Source organism: Crassostrea angulata, chromosome 8 (genome assembly GCF_025612915.1).
Source record: "Crassostrea angulata isolate pt1a10 chromosome 8, ASM2561291v2, whole genome shotgun sequence".
NCBI lineage: Eukaryota > Metazoa > Mollusca > Bivalvia > Ostreida > Ostreidae > Magallana > Magallana angulata.
The window spans coordinates 11,529,596-11,550,482 of record NC_069118.1 but is presented as its reverse complement, the minus strand read 5'-3'; the positions used below and the strand labels follow the sequence as shown (position 1 = coordinate 11,550,482).

The 20,887-nt window shown below is 31.9% G+C and overlaps 1 protein-coding gene across 1 annotated transcript in view; it reads left to right on the top strand.

The window, feature by feature from the left end:
- The window catches only part of LOC128160593 (uncharacterized), a 72,472-nt gene that overhangs the window by 40,051 nt on the left and 11,534 nt on the right, over positions 1–20,887 (top strand). Inside the window, exons 11-22 of the mRNA XM_052823924.1 lie at positions 619–771; positions 3,483–3,636; positions 3,978–4,280; positions 6,664–6,878; positions 9,025–9,223; positions 9,917–10,336; positions 10,463–10,675; positions 10,778–10,859; positions 16,039–16,208; positions 17,080–17,238; positions 18,031–18,144; positions 18,267–18,383. Coding sequence (XP_052679884.1) covers positions 619–771; positions 3,483–3,636; positions 3,978–4,280; positions 6,664–6,878; positions 9,025–9,223; positions 9,917–10,336; positions 10,463–10,675; positions 10,778–10,859; positions 16,039–16,208; positions 17,080–17,238; positions 18,031–18,144; positions 18,267–18,383 — 2,299 coding nt within the window. The remainder of the gene's footprint in view (positions 1–618; positions 772–3,482; positions 3,637–3,977; positions 4,281–6,663; positions 6,879–9,024; positions 9,224–9,916; positions 10,337–10,462; positions 10,676–10,777; positions 10,860–16,038; positions 16,209–17,079; positions 17,239–18,030; positions 18,145–18,266; positions 18,384–20,887) is intronic.

The window sequence follows — 20,887 nt, the reverse complement described above, 5'->3', positions numbered from 1 at the left end:
CCAACTAAGTAATACCAATCTGATTAAAATCAGATCCTTTGATCCGCTCACTTAGATCGCTACACCTTGTGTAGCGATCTAAGTGAGCGGATCACCTTGTGTAGCGATCTAAGTGAGCGGATCAAAGGATCTGATTTTAATCAGATTGAAGTAATACCAGATGTACTTAGATTTAGATTTTCCTCAAATTTCTCTCTAAGGATCCTTAATACTTTAACCTCTTAGTATCGCCTAATCAATAATTATCACATGGTGAATCTCTGCCATTCAGTCAACTGAATGGTAACTGAATAGTCTGGAAAAGTGACTGAACGGAATAGTTATGCCATTCAGTCACATTTAAGTTGACCGAATGGCAGACATTTATCCTGTGTATAACAGTTATTGAGATGTGATTGACATGGTATTCGTGCTCAAAATTATCTCAGTTAAAATGATAATCTATTAAGCAAACAAATTAATGGCTGGATTTTTAAATAATTGTTAAAATGTTTTTAAAATTGTGTTTACTTTTCTTCTGAATAAATTACTAAATTATAAAAAATAAATATCGTTGTGTTTAAACACTGACACGTTAAGAAGAGTAGCTCTAAATGTTAATTACGGTTGTACACGTAGATTGATCTGATCACCCCAACAAGTGTCCAGGGAGTGATGGTGCAAGGCTGGACTTCCAAGAAGGAGTCAAGGTACCTCCGGTCCTTTCAAGTGTCTTATGGAACCGGAAAAGACACCCAGAGGCTGTATGAAGACTCCCCGGGGACCATCAAGGTTATTGGTTAAGAAGCGAACTAAGGGGGCATTTTCTTTGACAGTCAAAAAGTCTATATACTTTGTTTCAATATGTCTTTGTAGCATAATTGAATTGTTTGATATTTATGAATACCTTATGGTATAAACGATATCAATCGACTAAAAAATTAAAAGCCTTAAAGCTCTTCTTTACGCTCGCCATTTATCTTCTTGTAAACAAATGCGGCTAAAATTTAATAGTGAACGGAAATTTTGCATTGCAAACGACATGAATGTCCACGGAAAAAACGTTGAAAGTTTTTGTAAAGAGTCCCTAAAAACTTTGAAAAGTGATAGCATATCTCTTCGTCAAAATATTCAATTATCTATTTTCGTTTTCAGTAAGAAGATGGGGGGAATAAGATGGCGCAAATGCCCATTCGGTTTAGTAGTGAAATATAATCTTAAATTTATTTTTCCCCAATTAAATCTATTCAAATATATTATAATACAACTTTGCAAAAGCATTTTTCTAACTATAGTCAGTTTTTAATATATATAACAAAAAATTGTCGGAAATAGTGGTGGTATCGAACCCGTAACATAAAAACCCTAGATAAAAGGTTAGCTAATGCCAGGTACTCACTGAGCCATTTCAGACACAACGAAGTCGGTTTTTTAAATATTATGTGTGACTAAGGTCACGAACTACCGGACTTGTGTTATTTTTTCAATACGTTCAGTTGTTGGGATACAAAATGATATTTTTAATGTATAGTGGGTCATCTCTCCACGTTTTTGTTGATTAAAATCGGTTTGTTTTCCAATAGACCTTAATTAGACTATGAGAAAAATATGGAGAACAGACCCACTCTATAAAAGAAAATGCCTTGAAGTTCTAAAAAATGACAATATTTGAGGTTTTGTTACGTATACGCCTGTTAGAGTCAACATATTCCAAGTATTGAACATACCTATAGGTTACAAATCAATGATTCGTTAAATATATATTCTTTTAAATGATTTTTGAAAAGACCATCAGATTTATTGATACTTTAATTGTTCAGTAGCCTGTCCGACCGCGTTTGGGCATTTTACACGCCTTATTCACACATCTTCAAATTTGTTTTGAATAAAGAATAATGAAATGTCCATGACAAAATTTTCGTATTTTCCCCTGATTTTGAATTTATTTGCATTATTATAACAGGTATGTCATTTTCAATTAAAATTGATTCCGTTTCATTCAGAAATATTTTAACATTACCTGTGAACACGGTTTATAGTTAAAGAAGAAAACCTCTCAATAAAATCTTTTGCATATGGATAAATGCATTGACATACGAAACTGAAACTGATTGATTTAATTATAAGCGCCTTTTTTACAAGTGTATTAAATGGAACGGTACAACAAGAAACAAGAAAGAAATACTATTTCCAGATAAATATGGAAGCGTAAACGAAAGTACATGAAGATTTAGAATTCAAATAAAGCATAGAAGTATCTTAAAAAGTATTTCCAAATCTGCTTCTAAAATCGTCAATTGATTTTAACTGCTCAATATGAATAAGTAGTTTATTCCATTGTTCAATAATCAATCAGAGTTCAATATAGTCTCGTTGAACTCGACGCTCGGCTGTCTCCGTAAATGCTTGTCGGAGGTCTACGATGTCAGCCGAGCGTTTGGTTGAACGAGATGAGAGTTCAATATTGCTTGGATCCATACAATTTTCGTGAAATATTTCATTACTGATACATAGTTTGATTGAATTAATTTTATCTTCAAATAATTTTTAACATGAATTATATGTAGGTTTTTTGACATTCTTGTCGAAAAAGTCCCAAAATTATTTTATAAAAATGGGCGTAATTCAAATACAAATTAGAAACTACATGTACTTATCATGCAAAATAACTTATAATTGATTTTTAAAAGAACAAACATCGACAAAATCAACTCCCGTCATTTCTTCGGTACTTTGATTTTGTAATGGAGTTATCACTGTATATTGCCTATACAGGCCCCACAGCCCAGTCTGGCGTTAAGTTAAAACGACATTTCTATAACGTCGTAGTCCTTGGTCTATATAAGAGTAATATGCCGCTGTCACCGTTGAGTCAGAGGGTGCAATCGCATATTCAAACAAAATATCACTTGTGGATAAGTAAACTCGAACTATTTTGATGTTTTTCCTGTTTCCACCGATCTTTTTTTAAAGAGAGAAATAAAACGTATTATATAGTGAAACACGTTTAATCAAAATATTTACCAAGAAGGTGTTCAATCGAACTAAAAATTTAATTACGAAATGTCAAAATAGAAATTACTTTGCTACCTTATCAAAGACCATGCATGGGCAATGCTAAAACTTTTATCTGCTCTCTTAATTTCGAGAGATCAATTATATTGAATTAGCATTTTGGTTGCATGACATTTTTCTCGTTCGTTTTCTTTTAAATATATTCCTATCATATTAAATAAATAAATTCCTGTTGCTTACTTTTCTCTTAATTTCCTAAAATTATAAAATTTCCAAAGGAAGGATCTGTAAAATCTAAAAATGGATAATGGAAGTTTATCCTTTATTTTGGGATATATGGTAACAGAACAAAATAAGCATTGTTTAATGGTTGTTCTTTGAAGAACCAAATGAAAGGAGGTAAAAAATAAAAAAAGAAGCAATCGACATTTTAAAAGAAAAGAATGAATAGTTGTCATTAGAAAATATATACATTTTTCTAATTTTAGACATTTTTCATCGATGCCAGAGTTGCAGTTGTTACACCACAAACGTTTCTATTTTATCGTGAAATCCTGGCCCGTTACATCACAATAATTCCTGGTACAACGAGCGGGCAACAAACTTGCCTTAAGGCGGAAATCATTGGCTGCCAAAAACAACGTATGTATCAATTAGTAATAGGTTTAAAAACAAAATATAATATCGTAAACATTTTTTTTCAAAATTGTTATCCAACTTTCTTGCAATTGTGAATCAAATCGTTTTACTGATCTTGATTACTCATTGCATTTTTCGCTATGCTCTGTAGATAGTTCAAAGAACTATATTATTTGATAGAAAAATTATCACAAAGATTGAACGGAAAATAAAAGTTTGTTAGTGGTATCAATGAAAATTAATTAAGAAGAGAAAAAATGTAGTAAACTAATTCGTAAGCTTTGACAACTGTTTCAACATGAGACAAAAACTCTTTTTCTCTTAATTAACATAATTTTATGTAGTACACAGAGACTTAATATGTAAAAATACAAGCGTGGATTTTGGGTTCGAGGAAATGAATTGGTTTGGCTTTCGGCTGAATGGTCTAACGTTTGCTACATCAAACATCACGATGATCCAAGACTGTAGACGGTTATGCCTGACCGGTTACAAGTCCCTCTTCTTCATCAATGACGAGAACTCCGACTATCATACTCATATCTGTTCCCTGTATAAGGGTGACCGGTACCACCCTACGAGGCAGGCAGCGTGGGTACTGTCTGGGTTCATTCATATGTTCGCCTCCCATCGTTTGTGTTTTAGTGGTAAGATACATGAACTTTTGCGTCTGTCATATGCTTTAACTTTAATATTTGGATCTATGCTTTGCTTCTTTATCGAATCATGTTTGTATATTACCCTTTTTAAATGTAAATATTTTTTTTATCATGTATGTATCCAAATTGTACATGAATTTGTGCCAAATATACACTTTACATTTTTTTTTCTACAATTTAATCTAAAAACTTTGCATTTTAATCTGTAAAATTGACACTTTAAAGTAAAAAATCCACACTTTTATTCTGTAAAATACACACTTTAATCTGTAAAATTCACCCTTTAAAGTGTAAAATTTACACTTAGGTCTGTAAAATATACACTTCAATCTGTCAAAAATACACTTTAATATATAATTTGTACACTTTAAAGAGTAAAATTCTTATAATTTCCAATCATAAATTCATATGAAAATAAAAGAAATAATGCAATTTTTGTATTGAAAATTTTTATCTAATAAAAATAGTTTCTGCTGATTGTTCGATTTCATTTTCAGGTTAGAAAAAATTATAATCTGGGTTATATCAAACAATAAGCTTTCCAGGAAATCATGTTTTTATAGACGCGATGAAAGTATATTGATAAAGGACGTCATAAAAATGATAAATATATACTAATTATTTTATACTAAATACATGTGTTATAATGCTACGATTGTTTTAAAGTGCTAAAAATTATAATTCTGCATTATGTTTAGATCAAAATTGTTGATAATGAAAAAGAAATATGCATGTTTATGTTGGTATTGTGTTCAATGCCTGTTCGGCAAACCCAACTCCATTTGCAAATTAAAATATGAATTACTACAGAATCCATTATATGATCACACATGACATCAATCGACAAATCGTCTTTTATATATATATATATATATATATATATATATATATATATATATATATATATATATATATAGGTTAAAAATTTTGCAAAGCGCCTCGACAAATATCTGGACAAAAATCTGTTAAGGGATTCTTTGCAATTGGCTTGCAACTCTAAGAAAACAGAGCTTCTCAAGGTTAATCATGACATTAAAGGATTTTGATAATCAATCGTTCTTTGTGATGGTACTCATTGAACGTTCAGCAGTTTTTAATGTTATAGATCATGCAAATCTATATCAAAAGCTAGAGACAACTTTTGGTATCCATGGAAAGTTCTTTGGCTTGGATAAAATCATACCTTATCAACAGGCACCAACGTGTTGCCATTGGAACGGATATGTCAGACTACAGCCATCTTCTGTTTGACGTTCCACAAAGATTCACCCACAAAAACTGAAACAACTACTTTCTACGACTCGAAAAATAATTATAATTGCAGGATATAAGTAACCGGATGTCAACATGACGACAACGCCAAATCGATAGTTTTTACAACAAATTTCAATCCAGAAATGTGCCAGTCCTACATTGAAAAGGCGGAGAAAGCGTCATTGTAAGCGTAACATCAAAACGAAATCTACGCATCCATTTTGACAACCTTCTTACCATTAAAAAGCAAGTTTCATACATTATTAAAATTTGTAGCTATCATTTCAGCAGCTTGAACTTCTATAAAATCTTAAATTAGATTTGAAAAGCGAAATCTTGTATGAGAAAATCAAACACCCAGTCACAAAAAGAATGAAGAGTGTCTTGGATGCCAACCGCTTCGTTTACGTAGCGACCCTTCTTTCAGGGACATCTCTTGCTACAGTACATTACTGCGCAGGACTAGAATGCCTCATGTTTTGCTATAGGCAGCCAAAACACGATACGAAATTTTTGTGCATCAACTGCTGGGACACTGATGACATTAGGAACAACTGTAGAAACAACCCTCAATGTAAGGTGTTTTTGGAGCAAGTTCATTCTCCTGGCGAACCAAAATGCAGATTTTATAAACCCTAACATTGTGTAATTGCTTTCATAGGCGACAATAATGTGCTGTCCAATTTCTTCCCGCTATTTTTGCCAAACATATATATATATATATATATATATATATATATATATATATATATATATATATATATATATATATCTGTGTGTGTGTGTGTGTGTGTGTGTGTGTGTGTGTGTGTGTGTGTTTGTGTGTAAATTTAACTGAATAACGTGTAAATATTACACTTTACAGTGTAAAATTTACAGATTGAAGTGTGATTTTACATATGAAATTGAAAATTTTACAGTTTAAAGTGTGGCATTTACACTTTACAGTGTTAATTTACATATTAGATATAAATTTACAGATTGAAGATTAAAATTAACACATTAAAGTGCACATTTTGCAGATTAATCTGTATAAAAAATGTGATGTTGATATATGTCACTAATTCTTTTCCGTAAATGAGGGGTTTCTGAACAAAATAAACTTGCTCTTTTTTAGGTGTGATGGAACTTGACCACTGTAACTTCTTTTTAAACCTTACAAAGGAGGGCGAGGCGGTCATTAGGTCCCCCGGATTTCCATTCAGTTACGGACAGGGCATAAACTGTACATGGACAATTGACACTGGAACTTCTAAGTTTATTAAACTGGAAATAGTGTACCTAAAACTGGCGAAATCAACAACGAAATCAGAATTAAAAGAGGTAATAATAGTTTAAACAAAGATTATATTTATTTTATTAAGAACAGAACGTATTGTTTTTAATGTCTGAATAGTATTTTTAAAAAGGAACTGTGAGTCTTAATTCTTAAAAAAAAAATAGAAATTCTGTTTTTAAACAAAACTGATGCCAATTAAAATCTTTGCGCTCACAAAAAAAAACCTCAACGTTGTTTCACTGAACTGTACTGATGAGAATGTTTTAAAGATCTTGGCATCGATTATTTGATTAAAAACAGTAAAATTTCGAGTGGACAATTACAAGGGGTTTTCGACTCTTTGTCTTTAAAGACCTTTTGTTTTTGTTCTGTTTTATTATAAGGGCTTTTCGACTTTTGATTAAAAAAGACCTTTTTTGTCGAAAAAGTCCAAAAATTCATATTATAAAAATGTGCGTAATTCAAATTAGAAACCACACGTACTTGTCATGCAAAATAACATATCATTGATTTTAAAATAAATAAACATCAACAAAATCAACTCCCATCAGTTCTTCAGTACTTTGATTTATTATTACAATCACCAATAATACATAATATCAATTATTTTGAAATACAGTTTTAATTTTTTTTTTCTAAAGAGAAGCCCATTATGATGTGTTTTCAACATAAATCGATATTCAAAAATACTATTGAATTTTTGCGACAATCCATGTACATGTACAGAGAGGCAATCAAATATGAGGTATTTACTGTCTTCCCTTTTACACAAACAGAGTTCACATTTTGCATCAGACCTTGATTCACATTTGTGTTGAAGGGAATGCAATTTAAAGTATTATTTAACAGCTTATAATTAAATTCATCGAAACTTTTTTTCTTTACCATTATTAAATATTTTGTTTAAAGCAGATTGGTAGCAAACTTAAGATGGGTTGAATTTTTGAAGAAGCAAATTTACATAGTAAAATTTATATCTCTTAACGAATATAACAAATGTTCCTTGATAAAGATTTTAAACATTTTTGTTTGCTGTATTTTTTGTATAAAGACAACATTTCATATCAAAACGCCCACCTTTTTCATGATATACAAAAATTGTATTCACACAACCAATTTTTTGTCTTCTGTAGATCATTTAAAAGTCCATGAAGTGTTTTATATTCAACATTTTTGTAAAATAAATCTTTTACAGAATTCACCCTTTTTGTAAAATAAATCATTGACATACTGAATTTATCTCATTATTCAGTAAAAAATTGATTACCCCGTATGTTTGAACAGAGTATTATTCCACAATGGCTGTTGTATAAATGTTACGTTTGAAATTTCAGATATATCAATTACTTTTAACATTCATTAAAACAACACAGCATATCTTTTTACACAGTAAGTAGATTTAAAATTTAAAAAATTAATATTAAGGGTTTAAAGGGCTGTTAAAAACCTTCATTTTTCGTTGACCAAAGGCCTCAAGATCATAAAGGCACTTTAAATAGCATTATAATTTTGTCATTGTTTTCAATGAAGAGACATTAAGACAGTACACAGATTTTGACTTAATATGAAGATTGCTTCATGATCCTGGGGCCGGGTTTAGTTTATTTTTATTATTGCGACATACGTGTTTTTACTTCTATCGCGAAATCAAAAGACAATTCCTTAGATGCCAATGGTTTGCAATTTAGTCTTTTGATGTAAAATATATATAACATCTGAGGTACACGTAAACTATCACAAAGTCAGATAAATGAATAAATTGCAGTTTACAGTAGAATTCCTCAGTCTTAAAATTAAATGAGACAACTGTTTTTACTCGATCGTATATCAAACTGTACTCTGGCGAAGAATTGACCGAAAAACAAACACGCGAATCTGAAAGATTTTACGTTGACAAGATTAAATTAAATAATTTCTATGTTAAAAAACACAAATAATGACGAGTAAATATTGATTGTTTGATTGAATAGTATTGTTTTCTTTAAAATGCTTTCATTTAAAAATGACAGTGACTGAATTAAATTAACGAATTTAAGATAAATGCTCGATGAATAATTTCCAAAAAAAAATTAAATATTTTATCTTCGAGAAAGAAGAAATTACAATAAGATATTGAGACTGAAAAGGTAAAGTTTAGTAACTGACGTTTTGATAAATGACTATTTATTTATCCTATATCATGAATATTTCGTATTTTAGTTTTCCGGGAAATGTAAAGACAGCATTACCTTTAAAGACAATTCTAACGCCATCGGCATTACAGCAGAGACACAGAGTGATATCAGGGATTCTATCATCATCTCAACAGGACCAACCCTGTCAATTACACTGCAAACTTGCTTTCAATATGAAAAATGGGATGGAGAAAACTTATTTGAAGTAAAAGCTTCTAGAACGGGTAAATCGTCTCACGTGATATCGGTCATAAAAGATTCTAGGAATTCTAAACCGTATGTCATACACTTGGGTTTTCCATAGGCGGTAATGTTAACATAAATGTGCACAGCTCCGGCCCTTTGTTCAGCAACGAGGGATCTCTTGAATGAAAGCTCATCAAATTGTCTCTTTCCTGCTAAAATTTCGTGGGGTGAAGTCAGATTCGTTTTCCGGCAAAATGCGTCTGTATTGAAAAAAACTAAAAAAAAAAATGAAAGTATATTAAAGTAGTTAATTTCACAGTTTTGGAAAGGGTGTACATCAAACAATTTCAATTCTTTTTTTTTAAATGATTATTTAATTTTGACACTTGCTTTTAAAATTTCTAATCCTTTTTCCTGACATGTGTCAAGCATTTTGATTTAAAATGCCTCAATAAATGTATATACACTCTGCAAGTATAAGGACTATTTGCTTAAAGGAACTACTTTGCTGTCCTACCGGTTCTAAAAATAGTAAGAGGGATATACCCATTTAAACATTAAACATGAGGACGTCCGTTTTTATGTTAAAAATTGCATCTTTTAGACTTTATTTGCATTTGTAACATATAAAAAGGCACATTGTTGGTTAATATCATAGAGCTAAAAACCATGCTCAACTCTAAAGTATCTCACGACAAGAGCTGATGATCAATTTTAAAATTGTGTTTAAGATAAACCAGGATGTGGGATGTCAAATTCAAAAGACGGGTGTACATTGAGATGTCAGGTACCCTCAGCATTCATTGCGACGGATCGTTATCCCTCACTGTATCAGCCGGGAGAAAGTTGTAATTGGCAAATTGACGGCAAGTTGGGACAATACGTGCAATTAAACATACTGAGCATTGACGTCATCAATGGTGGACCGTCGTGCGCAAGTTCATATATTGCTGTCTACGACATAGATTTGAACGACAAGGAAATACTTCTTGGGAGGTACTGCAAGGAAAACAGACCTTACAGTGTCATCTCGTCCAACTGGCATCATATGAAGGTGGAGTTCCGAGCAGCCACTGACCAGAAGCAGGGCCGGGGGTTTCTAGCGGAGTATTCATTCGTCACCCAAACATTGTCTTCATTGACTCACGAAGGTTTAACTTTTATGCTTATATTATTAAACAAATTTTAAGAATAAATAGTTATAAGTTTTCTAGGCTTTTGATTTTAGATAAGAAATTATGGTGTAAATTTGTTTATTAATTCACAATCATTTTTAGATTGTCCTGTTGGTTGGCACTACAGCTGGTATAGCAATAGCTGTTATAACATTTATTCTTATGACGTCGGAATCACTTGGCCGGAAGCGAATCTGAAATGTACCGAACAAAATGGCAGCCTCGTCAGCATAAACTCAAAACAGGAACTAGAATTCGTTCACTTACTTGTGATAAAAAATATAAACAACATAATGGACAACAAAATGCTCATAGGTTTGTTCGAAAATTGGTTATTCTTTAGGTTTTAGATTTGATTGTAAAAAATGGACAGGAAAAGTTGGGGTAAGAGAAATACGACTTCACTCTTTTCTGCAGGTCTTCGTAAGGTATATTCAGAAGATAAAAATGAACTAGAGTTTGTATGGTCTGATGGAAACCCACTCACATTCACGGCCTGGTAAGTTTAAACCAAAATTGGAATACGCAGCACTGTTAAGGAGCGCTGATTATGAAAATATCAACGGATTGAAACGTTCCTTAATCGATGCAGTTATTATTACAAATCATTTTTTCATAATATAAAGTTGATATTAAATAAAACAGGATAGTAAATGCTACTTTGAGTGACACTTTGTGTGGTCCCCTGACTTAGCAGTTACATAAAATGCGTCAAAATTACAGTATGCCATCACATGGACAATAGTCAATTGTCCTTATTTAACGTTGTTAGACCTATTTTGCTAAAAAGAAAAAGGCACGCAGAGGTGATTTTTAATGTAGTTTAATATGTTCTTAGCCATATCAATTGGGAATTACTTTGTTTTTGATAATGTTATTTTGATTATCTGTTTTTCGAGATGTAATGATTAACATTTCCCATTCTTTCTGATCGGCGCGACACAAGGTCGACCTTAACAGCAGGGTTGACCAGGAAATACCAGTGCTGGGAATTACAGGTGGTAAATACCGGTATTTCCCGCCCTGGTAAATACTACTGATTTTCACTAAAGTGGGTAATACAAATTTATAATCTTTATTTCTTTAATTTGCTCAATGTAAAACATCTGTTTAGGATAGAAGATATTAACATTAAGCATCAAACACAACACAATTAAGCATACTTTGCCATATTTCACTGTCGGTTTATGAATCTTAAATCACCTATTCCCCAATACCTGCTAGAGTACAAATTTTAGTCTAGCTTTTTGAACCCCAAGTTTAGTGTTTTACAGATTTATAACTCAAAGCACAAAATAAACTGTTATAATTACTGTAGGTGTTACAAGTAACAATTAAATAATCACACATGTTGTTTTAATAAATAATTGACTCTTGACAGTTTTGTGCTCATGTTTTGGGGGAGATATATACTTTAAGTGGGGTGATTGTCTTCTCAAGTGTGTTACATACTGGGGTAGTGACACAAGTCACACTTTATTTTTCATAATTTTCTTGGCAAATTTTCACACACACCAAATAACCAGAAGAAAAGAACATTTGATATCATATTCATGATAACTGTATAGATGCACCTACATTGTATACCTGACTTAAGTCTTAAAAACAAATAACAATGGTGTGTGAATGAACCAAGTTTGGAATATTCATAAGAATATAACCAATGTATTACTGGCCTGTCAAAGCTGACAAGGTGTACTATTGTCTACATCCCAACAGATTTGATTAAGACTAAGTATGAAGTACCATATTATGTAGTTATACTTTATCTCCCATTCTACTACAGTTATTGCCGAGATCAAAGAGATGCCGCGGACATTATTCTCCAATATACCACGAACGTCATCAGTAAATTATCAGATCAGAAATACCTATTTGTCTCGCACTGATCATGGAAGTACAACTTCAAACCGTAAAAAGTTTTAAAATCATGTCATTTTCACGTGTTAGTTCCAGTCAAAACAATGTGTATTGCCTCAAATCTTTATTTTTAAGAGATCAATGCGGCTGTTCCTAGGACCTCCCTAGCACATTTTCACTGCGTGTTTTTTACATAAAATATATAACGTGTAGTAGTAATAATCGTATTAAATTGCCCTTAAAATATTAGGAATGTGATTCAAAGATATTTTATAAATAAGTGAAGAGTATTAAAATCCTAAGAAAAAGTCTGTCGTCTGCATGTGATTCCTTTGATCGATACACATGTAAACATTACCAACAAAACCGTTGGGGTTACACGGAACAGCCGTCAAAATGACCTAGATCGTCTCTCTATAGAAGAAACGATCTGTAGAAATACTGGGCTGTTAGTAGAAAAGAAATAAAGTTCTTGTTTTCGTGAATGTTGCATGATAACCTCCTCGGTCTCGAAATGTTGTTTGAAATATAAAAGCCTCGGCTAACGCCTCGGCTTTTATATTTCAAAACAACATTTCTCGACCTCGGAGGTTATTCTGCAACATTCACGAAAACTCGTACTTTATTTCTTAAGTATTTCCCGGGAATTACCAGCAATACCCAACGTCCTCGGATATACGAGTATTTCCCGCTTTTTTTTGCCAACCCTGCTTAACAGTTCTGAATATCCATAGTTGCAAGCTTTCTGTGATCAAGGGTGATTCGCATTTTACCAAAAGGTTTCTCAAACCAGCTAAATCTAATGATATTTTTTTAAATGTATAGAATTCCATTTCTTAATGTCTTAAAGACAAATTTGAACTCGGTGTCTGAGCTATTTAAAAAATAATATGCGAAAATTATACTTGTATGAAGAGTTTGTAAAATATTTTTTTATTCAAATCAGATTGTCTAATCAATATTTTTCATTTTTAAATCCATTTATGAACTGAAGCTTGTTATTTTTTCTTCTTAATAGCAACTCAATAGTAATCTATACTATTTATACTGTAATTATTTTAAAATAATAGACTCGAATTTTTGGTATTTCCTATCGATAAATCGGAAGAATACTGTCTTTTGTTTTATATATACTAAACGTCATTGGTACTTGAAGATTACTAAATAAATTTATTTTTTTATATTTTTCCTCAGTTAAGCTTCGCTAAGTAATAATCAACGAAAAATTCTCAAAAATCCCGGAAATTCCGGAAATCAACTGGATTTTTTGATTTTACAATTTTGCGCCTGCGCAATACATTCACGCTAACAAGATCTTTAGTTTATGTTTCCACAATATCGTATTTGCTTGCATAATTCAGAAAAGATAATACAAATACGGGTAAATTTTCATCGGGAATTTACTTTTTAATCTGTTCATTTATATTAATGATTTATTATGAGAGAAAGTATAAAATAACAAATATACGTGTACTTCCTTTTGTCTTCGTGATGACAAAAAAATTTGACTACATGCCCCAAAAAAATTACATTATTTTTCTTAGGAGAGCGGAGATAGAATATGTTTTATCGTAAAAATGAAAAATGTCCTACAGACTCAGTTTTACGATAGAATGCGTTCCTTGTATTGTCTCTGTAGGAAAGAAAATATGTGTATGTTTGTGAAAAAGAGTTAAATTCTTCCCTTTAATGGAATACAATTTTAAATGAAAGATATTTAAAGTCTCAAAAAGGTTTATTATGATGAGTTTGACTGTTTTCAAGGCAACTTCATTAATTTTTTCCAAAATCGTTCCGGAGCTATTCTGCAATTTTCTGCTACATTATGGGTATATGGAGGCATTCTAACTGTGGTGAGGGCCTTTCTGTTTCCCGAGAGTTTATTTAATCTAAGAAAAGTGTACAGTGAAATTAATAACATTATTGTAGGCTTATAGCTTTGTTATGTAAATGTCAATAAAACGGTGTGTCGATGTATCTATTTCGTAAATGTCCGATAAAACCCGTGCACGCACCGATCAAAGTCTAGTTTATTAATAACAAATCAAACCTTACTACAAATAATATAAATTACATCACAAACAGGGAGACTTCGGACAAAGACAAAACTTTCACTTATTAAAAAGATGTTTGAACAGGTACTTTGGGGTTTCCCTAATTGGGTTAAAACACCGGAACAAATGTGGAAATATCAATGCAATATTTGATACAAAAACAGGAAAACAAAATTGCAGGGCGATCTCCCTTAATATAGACACTGTCAGGTAAAAATTAAGGCGGCATAAACAAAGTTCTGTCATAAATTTTCTGCCCAATAAAATCCCGGCACCCAAAGAAGAAAAATGGAACTGGAACGGAAATAAATAACTGAATTTAACATATTGATTAAGTAAAATTTGGAAATGACTCTTCACATATTATGTCATTATCACATGTAACATAATATAAGTAAGATTTTTGTGATTGAATATATATACCGGTGTATATATATATATATATATATATATATATATATATATATATATATATATATATATATATATATATATATCTGATCTGCACTACATACAAAAATAGGATACAATAAGATATATGATATAAAAAACGAAAATATTGGGACAATAGCAGACACATTGTCCAACTACAAGTTGTGTGAGTTGAATATATAATCCGTTTCCGAAGCAATTAGATTGCCATGTGACGCACTGTGATAAAAATTGCAGTGTATATGTCACAGGATGTGGAGGACCTCCAGTGCTAGTGGTTATTTAGGCGTTGGGGGAAATTACACTAATTACGCGATAGGCTTAACACCGCGTAAAATACCTCCGTGCGTATAGTAAAAAAATCAGAACTTGGTAAATCACGCATTCGCCTACTAAACACCATCGCGTATTGTTTGACAATAGAAATCGCATACTATACAACCAGCGTTAAAGCTGACATGAATTCATAAAAACATTTGGTCGCCATATTAGTTTCGATCGCTCCTCTAATGCCACTGGGGTATATATATCGGTTGAGAAAGTTACGGTCGGTTGCTTTCCGATCGAAGCATTCAGGTTGCACGGACTTCTAAATGCATGAACTACACATTGTAGTAAAATGTTTGTAGTAAAGAATAAAGAACACAATGAAATACAAAATATGTTTATTCTGTGAAAGGATTTTCCAGATATCTTAATTATTTTGCACATACAGTGCTGCCTCACTACGCATTCACATCGAACACGTGTGTCGTTCATACAGAGTGAATAACGTCTGCGTCTTTTTGAAAATCCCGGTGGCACTACATCGAACACAGTAGATAAATGATAGTAAATCCAAGAAAATGACAATGTAACATCGTTTCCATCCGTTCCACCGTTTCTAAAATCCATGCGATCATTGACATTGCTCGATCTGCCACAGTGTGTTGTTTGCGCATGTGTGATGTTATAACATACATAGGAAAACGGTCCACAATTATCGAGGAATTTTATAAGTATCTGCGCCTGGATTTCAGTCTGTCTTGTTCCATCGTGTATTGGATATATCTTGTCAGTGCAGTGGTTGTCATTTTATTTTTCTTCAAAACGCGTTTCTACACGTCTTTTCGTCCAAGGCAACGTGCTCGGGTGCATGAAATACCTGAATGCGATGAAGCATGAATAGTGCTCTCAGCTTATATAGTGGGTGTGTAGCGATGAACAGAACAATAGAAATCGACAACTAATATGGCGGTAGTCGGAGATAAAAGGGAAATAATGCATATTTATGAATTCATGTCAGCTTTAATAACCACTTTTAAAGTAACTGATGCTTTTATTGTTGCTAAGGTATCGTGATGACGTCTTCATTGATCGACAACCTAACGGATTTTACAATGAGAAGTGTTCATGCATCAACATCTTCAGTATTTATTCCATGAATGACTGGCACGACACAGCATGCGCCTATAATAAAATAAGAAGCTACATGTGTGAAATCGACATCAGCTATACAAAAGGTGAAACCATAAACTTTTATTTTCATAAAATTCTTAGTTGATTGTGGTGATTTGAACAAAAAAAAAAAAAGAAAAAAAAAAAGGTCATTAAGTTTTTTATTGAAGTTTTTACAAGATGCATTGTTTAGTCAGTAATACAAAATATCCCAAAAAGTCTGTATCTTTATCAATTTATTTATCAAAAACGTCTGGAGACAGACACCGTTCCTTTTGTGGGACATTCTCTGAAAGCTGAAAATGTTATACCAACAGTAAATAAACTGTTCACATATTAATGTTATACATAAAGGAATCAATCTCTGAATGTTTGTAAATCTACATAAAAAAGCCTTGAAAAATATGCTCTAAAATAGCATGAAACTCTAACATTTACTTAAAATTACAGATATAAACCAAAATTCTGTTTAATTACTGACACATTATGACAATCAACATTAGCATAGCATAGAATACTTATAAAGTTTACATGGTTGCCTATAAGAATAACTCAAGAAGAAAATTGTTGATGGGACGTTGTGTCCGAAAGTCGTGCTTAATACCCTGGAGGTACAGAAAAGAAATTAAAATCAGCATGAAGACAAAAGTTTTGCATTTTTTTTTCCAGAATTATATTTAATATAATTCTAAATATAATTCTGGAATAAATACAATGGCGCAACATCAGTCAAAATTAATCCACATAAACAATTACCGATGCCTAACCACAGAATCTTTTCAGCTCGATGCAAAGAAAAACTATCCGTTATCATTTTCTTTTAATACCGTGATTCTTAACGAAATACCGTTTAACAATTAGAATAACCTGGTCAGAAAAAAAACTTGAATAATTTGGCATGATACTGAATAATAATTTTTGTGTTCGTTTCATAAGAGAGCATAAGTCGATTCAACTGGTGGAACAATGGGTCGACCATTACCCAGTCGTTTGGTGACGTCATATTCACTTGTGATAACCTCGAGCACATCAATACGTTGTTTGTTTGTGACGGAATAAAGGATTGTAGTGACGGATCGGACGAATCTAATTGCAGTAAGTGTTATGAGAAAAACAAATATTCTTTTTAGATTTTGTACCATTAAATCAAATGGTTATTATTATTTATTTTTTTTTTGCAAATCATACAAAAATATATGCATATTTATTGATGAATATGTTGTATACAATGTCCGTTAATCAATTCTTGAGAAAAAGATACAGTTTCAGTCAAGTTTTGCCCTGTTTTAAAGTGATTTTTAAAAATATTACAAAAGAAAATCAAAATATAACGTTAGCATATATTAAAAAAAGAATATCTAAAATAAAAAAAAATCTATAAATATTTACCTGATATATCTGTTACAAAGGTACATATTTACCAGATTTAACTGTTACAAATGTACATGTTCTTGTATTTGTGACGTCATAAAAAGTTCATTTTCCCGTATTTTTCATAAAACTAACCATTTTTTAAGTAGAAAGTTAAAAAAAAAAAGTATGTCCGCAGCCGTCGTCCACAACGAATGGGAGTTCTTATCAATCTTTAGCGTGTGATGTCGATTGAAATATATTAATTTCTTTGTTGGCGACGGCTGTGGGTTGGCGCCAATATTCTGTTTCAAATACAGAATTAAAGTGGATAAATTGGTACTTTATACACACTTGTGTTCTGGATGGTATATACATACTATACATGTACATTTTTTCTTGAGATTCAAACAATTTTTAAATTTTTAAAGCAAATATTGAAAGAAACTGTACCTTTTTCTTTAAAAAATACATTTTTTAAACAATTTAGTCTTAATCTTTTGCTGAAGTACGTAAGTACTTTAATGTTTCCAATAGGTGTCCGTTGTTCAGAGACACAGTTCCGGTGTGGTGATGGCGGCTGTATCTCATTCAGTCTACTTTGTGACTTTGTTGCTCACTGTGTGGATGGTTCAGATGAATCCAGTTGTTGTAAGATTGCAATTGTAGCTCAGTGTTAGATCATTTAAATAAATACGATTGATATCGATCTGATAAATTCTAATCGATGTAATATTAAGAGAGTGCCTTTAGCAGATTATTCTGCATTGCAGTCAGGCAGCCCTGCAATGAGAGTCAGTGGGAATGTTCTAGCGGTCAGTGTATTCCCGTTGTATACCACTGTGACATGAAGCCAGATTGCGTGGATGAAAGCGATGAACAATTTTGTGGTATATTATTAATTATACTAGAATTAGTCTAGTCCGATTTGGTCGGAAAAAAACCTTCTAACGGCAAATAGTTATTATTTGGTCCAGCATAGTTTTTAAGCATAATTAAAGTTTACTGATTTCAAAATAAATATGCTGGCCATCATGAAAATGGCGTTAAGTAGCTCAAAATGGCGATTCAAAATGGCGGACAACCAAATTTTATATTTTTTTCTTAAAGTCTTTTCATTATTAACAAACAATAATGAAATGATCTAGCTTAGTATGTTATCATATCTAAAGTTTGACAAAATTTTCTTGCCTTTCCCAAAAAGCGTTAATTAGGTCAACATGGCGATTCAAAATGGCAGATACCCAGATTTAATAATTTTTTCCTAAAAGATTTAAACTAGGGAAAACGCATTAAAAAACAATAATAATTCAGTCCAGTAAAGTTATTTTTGCATATTAATTAAGGCGTGCTTAGTCTGGAAAATATGCTTGACAAAATGGCGCTAATTAGGTCAAAATGGCGGTCAAAAGAGTCGCCGGACAAATTCTATAATTCTCTTACATATACATCTTAAAAATTGAGGTAATAAACGATTATAAATTGGTTCAGCATAGCATTTTATCACCTTAACTAAGGTGTGCTGATTCCAACAAAATATGTTGATTACGATAAATAGTTAAAAATGGTGGACAGCCAGATTTCATTTATTTTCGTCTCACAGTTTCTTTAATAGGAAAAAAATAACAATACAAAATCACAAATTGGTTTAGCAAACATATTTGTCATAATTAGGTTGCGCCAAGTTTGATGAAATGTGCTGATCTTCGTGAAGATGACGTTCATTTTGTTAAAATTTTGTCAAAATGACAATTCAAAATGGTGTAAACTAGTAGCCAATTTTCATTAATCTTTATATAGACTACTTAAGATGTAACTAATGATACTTATGATGTAACTGACAATCAAATTTGAACACTTGTATTTATAGAAAAACTCCACCAGTTTTTCATTTGTAAAATCAATTCTGTTTTCCATTATTAAGCTACAGTATATATACAATCTTTTTTTTTGAATGATAAAATTGTGATTTAAAATTTGCAAATGTCTGAACCCCGGAAGTAGGCACGTTTACATTCACACATAAAGGTTCTGCAACCTGTAGGTTGCAATCTATCATATCTAAGAAAGCTTTATGTATAAGATCTTAAGGTAATTAGTTCCAGCAACAAACCATCACTTAATTTTTTTATCCAATCTCGGCTGGGCAATGTAATATGGGCATGCTTATATATGCCTGTCTCCCTATCATTACCTTGGTGAGTGTTTGTTTTATAAGCAACGTAAGGTAAATCCTAAGCTGGGACACATTCCCGGGCTTTGATTTTAGGAGGAAAGCAAATTAAATCGTGTCAGTGGGCAATGTGTCTTGGTTATCCATATAACTAAAGAACTTCTCGAACTCTTTGATTTTCTGGTTAGTTAATTCCCCTTTTCATACTTGTTTCTGTTCCCTTATTATGTAGATTTTCTCGATATGCTGTAGAAATAAGAAGTTTTGTCGCACCATATCAGTGAATGAGATGAACCAAGAGCTAATTAAAAAGGGGAACATTCTCTCCTCAACAACATTGACAGGGATGTTTATCGGCTTTAAAGAGGTTCATACATCCATCAGCAAACTTAGTTGTGAGGATATGTTGCAAATTAACACTGGCATGGTCTAGCATAAAAAGACTCAAATTTTCCTCTGAATATGGACACGTATTTCTATACTTTCCTCGGCACATTTGGCCAAAGACATATTAACAATTTTGCAAGAGGTTCTTTTATCTTTAACGAAGACATAGACAGCTTGATTACTCATACAATATATCAATTGTCCCTAGTAATATTAAAAAGAGTAAAATTCATTGGGTTTCCCAAAACATATTGGGCATTATTATTACTATATATAAAACTTGACGATATGTTGATCTCGGCTCATTTTGAATCACGAGCTTTTCCAGTGTATATGATGATATATTAGTTAGATTTGTTTGATGGAAAGGCATTAAAGGAAGAGACAGACATATACTAGAATAGTTCTTCATGTCGTTTACTGTTCCTAATTAAGTACCTGACTGTATTTCTGGCATCATAAGATTATGACATCGATGTCATTAAAGCCTAAAAACACCAGTTTTATAGTGCAGAAATAATTCTCCTCAGTCAAACTTTGCTTTTGAAGTATTTGTTGTATTGCACGAACTTGCAGGTCGAAGAAATCGGTACATAAAGTATAATTTAAAAAAAAAACCCAGAAAGGTTTAGTAACAGGTCGGATATTGAAAAGCATGAACACAAAATGTTTAAATAAGATGCCGTTATACGCCTTAATAAGACAAAACGGAAAAATCAACAATTTTTAGTAAAATAAAGAACTGTTCTTTTTCTTCGTAAAAGTGTTCCAATCTAATTTTTCATGTGCATATTTGTAAAATGTAATTCTTACACGTTTCTTCCCTGTAAGCGG